Raw genomic sequence first — 3293 nt, 5'->3', positions numbered from 1 at the left:
AAGTACAACAATTAGAAAATATATCAATAATTGGAAATTCAACGGTTCCCCCAAACTTGCACTTTTTTTTTTCAATCAATACCAATGGATCAACATGTAAGATATGTAAGTGCAAGCTTAGGTGTATAAAACTTCCTAGATGGTATCGTGGAAACATATAGCACAAAATCATCCAAACTAGGAAACACAAATCCATCCCCCATGCAGAGACGTATCAACAGTAGATCAATACGTATCAACAATCTCTATAGGATACTAAAGTATTGCAATTTATGGAAGTAATAATAGCCTCATAATGCTATGAACATGATTGCAACATAAAAACAAGTAGAAACAAGAAGGAATCACTATTCACAAAGCTTCAAAACTTATCACCAAAACACAATATCACCATGGAAATCCATAAATAAGCATACACAATCATCCTCCATCATAAAATAAGAGTTTTCACCGAACAATTCATCCAAAACATGCTTAAATCTATGGAAGAAGTAGAACAAAACTCAGAAATTTAGTTAGGATGCATACCTTGTGTTGATTGAGAATTGGAGATGAAGAACTCTAAACTTGAAGAGAATTGAGAGAATTATGGTGTGGGTGTGTGAAATTGGTGATTTATAAAGGTGGGGGTTGTGTGCAAGGAAGGAATTTGAGAAGGAATGAGAAAAAGAATGGAAAACTTACCTTTTAAACTGCATTCCCGTCTTCTGGACTGCGCGCGGCGGTCGCCGCATGCTGCGCGGCGGGCCGCCGCATGGGCGTTCTAAAACAGCGATTTCTGGCGGGCCGCCGCGGCCCATTCAGCGGTTCATCCGGCCCGCCCTAAGCCCGTCCTATCCTGCACATGTGAAAATACGTGTGGCGACCGCCGTGTTAAGTGTGGCGACCGCCACGCGTTGAATTAATTTTTTTTATTTATTTTTATTTTTTTATATTTTTTTAAACGAAAATGAAAAAGAAAAAAAGAAAAAAACCAAATCAACGAAAAATTGGGTTGCCTCCCAACAAGCGCTTTTGTTTTTAGTCGTTAGCTCGACTTGAAGTGGCCCACTAATTGGGCGGATCAGCGACCCTAGTGTTGAAAATGGGCATAGGGAGCAACTTGGTCCCTAGCTTCTTCCACCACTTGTATTTCCCCTTATTTGTTTTGATAACATAAATCTCGGGGTCCTCCTTGGTTGCCTTCTTCCTCTTTTGCTTCTTTTTCTGCGGGATAGAGGTGGAGGGGTTAGTATCGTCCTTTTTGGGAGAACGTCTTACCTCGTTGACAATGTAGATAGTGGAGGTAGTAGGATTCTTCACTTCAAAGGGGTCTTGAGGTTTGGTCAAATCCGTGACCATGATTGCCCTACACTTCCTATCTATCTTTGTTTGCTTTGCTTCCTTAAACTTGAGCATCTCGCTTTCGATCTTATAGGTGGATTGACTATGGTTATCGCTAATTGTGATCTCGCCACGACCTACATCAATCAAAGCATTGCAAGTAGCGAGAAAATCTCTCCCTAAGATTAGAGGGACATTCTTGTCTACTTTCATGTCAAGCACAATAAAATCGGCGGGAAAAATGAAATCATCTATTTTCACTAAGACATCCTCAATCATACCAAAAGTTTTTATGGTCGAGTTATCGGCCAACCTGAGTGTTACGTCTGAAGTTTTGAGTGGCCCAATGTTGAGCTTTTCGTAGTACTTCAGCGGCATGAGATTGATGGAAGATCCTAGATCGCATAGGGCCTTGTCAACCTTTCCCTCTCCAATCCGGCATCGGATAATGAATTGGCCCGGATCTCTCTGCTTCACTGCCTTCTCCTTTTGGATGATCTCGCTGCAATGATGTGGTAGCTTAAGGTCGGCTTTTGTCGGCTTTCTCTTTCTCATCACTGCCTCCCTTAGTAGCTTCGCATATTTAGGTATTTCTTGCAATGATTCAACTAGAGGAATGTTAGTATGAACTTTACAAAACATGTTCAAAAAGTGTTTGAACTGCTCTTCGAGCTTAAACTTCCTCTTTGGCTGGAAAGGTAGCACAACCCCATTATGTCGCACGAGTCCCTGCTGAGCGGGTGCTTCTGCCTTCTCTGTGGCGGCCCGCCGCATAGTGTGCGGCGGTCCGCCGGCGGCTGGGCAGACTCCATTCTGGGCTTCAGTGGTGGTCCGCCGCGTGGTGTGCGGAGGTTCGCGGGTGTCTGGGCAGTCCCCAGTTTTCTGCTTTGCCACCCACTTTTTGTTGACGTCGTCCACTAGTGCGGCTGCCTTTGCCCTGTCCTCATCTAACTTCTTTTGGATTTGCTCCATCTGCGTGTTGATGTTGGTTATGGCAGTCGAGATCGTGTTCATTCCCTGCTCGAGGTTGTTTATTCTGGCTTCAACCACTCCGATCTTGGTGTCATTAATCTTCCTGTCTTGCACGATTACCTCCAAGATCCTTGTGATCCCTTGTTCATACTTTTCCTTCTTCTTGAGTGTCTCAACTACTCCTCCCTTGCTAATATTAAATCCTACTGGAGGTTGCAAGTAATTATTGTTAGGAATAAGAGAGATTAGAGTGAGGTCGGTTTCCATTATAATTATTGAAATTACCGCCCCCTTGGTTAGGGCGATAGTTGTTGTTGTAATTTCTATTGGGGCCGCCTCCTTGCATGTAGTTGATTTCTTCCACTGTCGGGGTAGGAGTTTCAGGCTTAGAGACTGCTATAATGGAGGTTGGTGGAATCGGGTCCTCCTTTCTTGATGAATCCATTTGGTCCACCCTAACTCGAAGCTCGGCCAATTCCTTTGCAAAGGAGCTTTCCTCGGCTTCTTCAACTGCAGCTATCCTTTTTAGGCTATGCCTTTCTTTCGACCACCCCCTGCTGTTGGTGGCGAATTCCTCTATCACTGCCATGGCTTCCTCACCTGACTTCCTTAAGAACCCTCCATTTGCACCTGAATCAAGCATAGCACAAATTTTCTCGTTAAACCCATTATAGAGAATCCCTACCTGGTGGTCCACGGTGAAACCATGGTTAGGGAACTTTCGGAGAAGGGCTTTGAAACGAGCAAACGCCTCATAGAGGGGTTCGTCCTGGCCTTGGATGAATTGGAAGATCTCGCTTTTGAGCTTCAAAATTGTGCCCGGCGGATAATACTTGTCGAGGAAGGCAGCTACAATGTCCTTCCATGTGGAGACCTTTTCTCTGGGCATACATTCAAACCAGTTTGAGAGTGTTTGCGATCTCCACAAATTTGGAGAGATGGCGGTTAGCATCCTCTGTAGCCCTACCTGCAAAAGGAGTTTGCTCGACCCTTTGAAT

General features: G+C 44.2%; 1 protein-coding gene across 1 annotated transcript; it reads right to left on the bottom strand.

The window, feature by feature from the left end:
* Positions 1-1050: 1050 nt before the first annotated feature.
* LOC125220380 lies at positions 1051-3184 on the bottom strand. Its single transcript, XM_048122550.1, has 2 exons — positions 2581-3184; positions 1051-2498 (listed from the first exon to the last, which is right to left on the bottom strand). Exons 1-2 carry the CDS (start codon positions 3182-3184, stop codon positions 1051-1053), a joined length of 2052 nt encoding a protein of 683 aa, XP_047978507.1.
* Positions 3185-3293: the final 109 nt, after the last annotated feature.

The sequence above is a fragment of the Salvia hispanica genome, chromosome 4, assembly GCF_023119035.1.
Source record: "Salvia hispanica cultivar TCC Black 2014 chromosome 4, UniMelb_Shisp_WGS_1.0, whole genome shotgun sequence".
Lineage (NCBI taxonomy): Eukaryota > Viridiplantae > Streptophyta > Magnoliopsida > Lamiales > Lamiaceae > Salvia > Salvia hispanica.
Note: the sequence above shows the minus strand (reverse complement) of the source record. Positions and strands in the feature narration are given on the sequence as shown.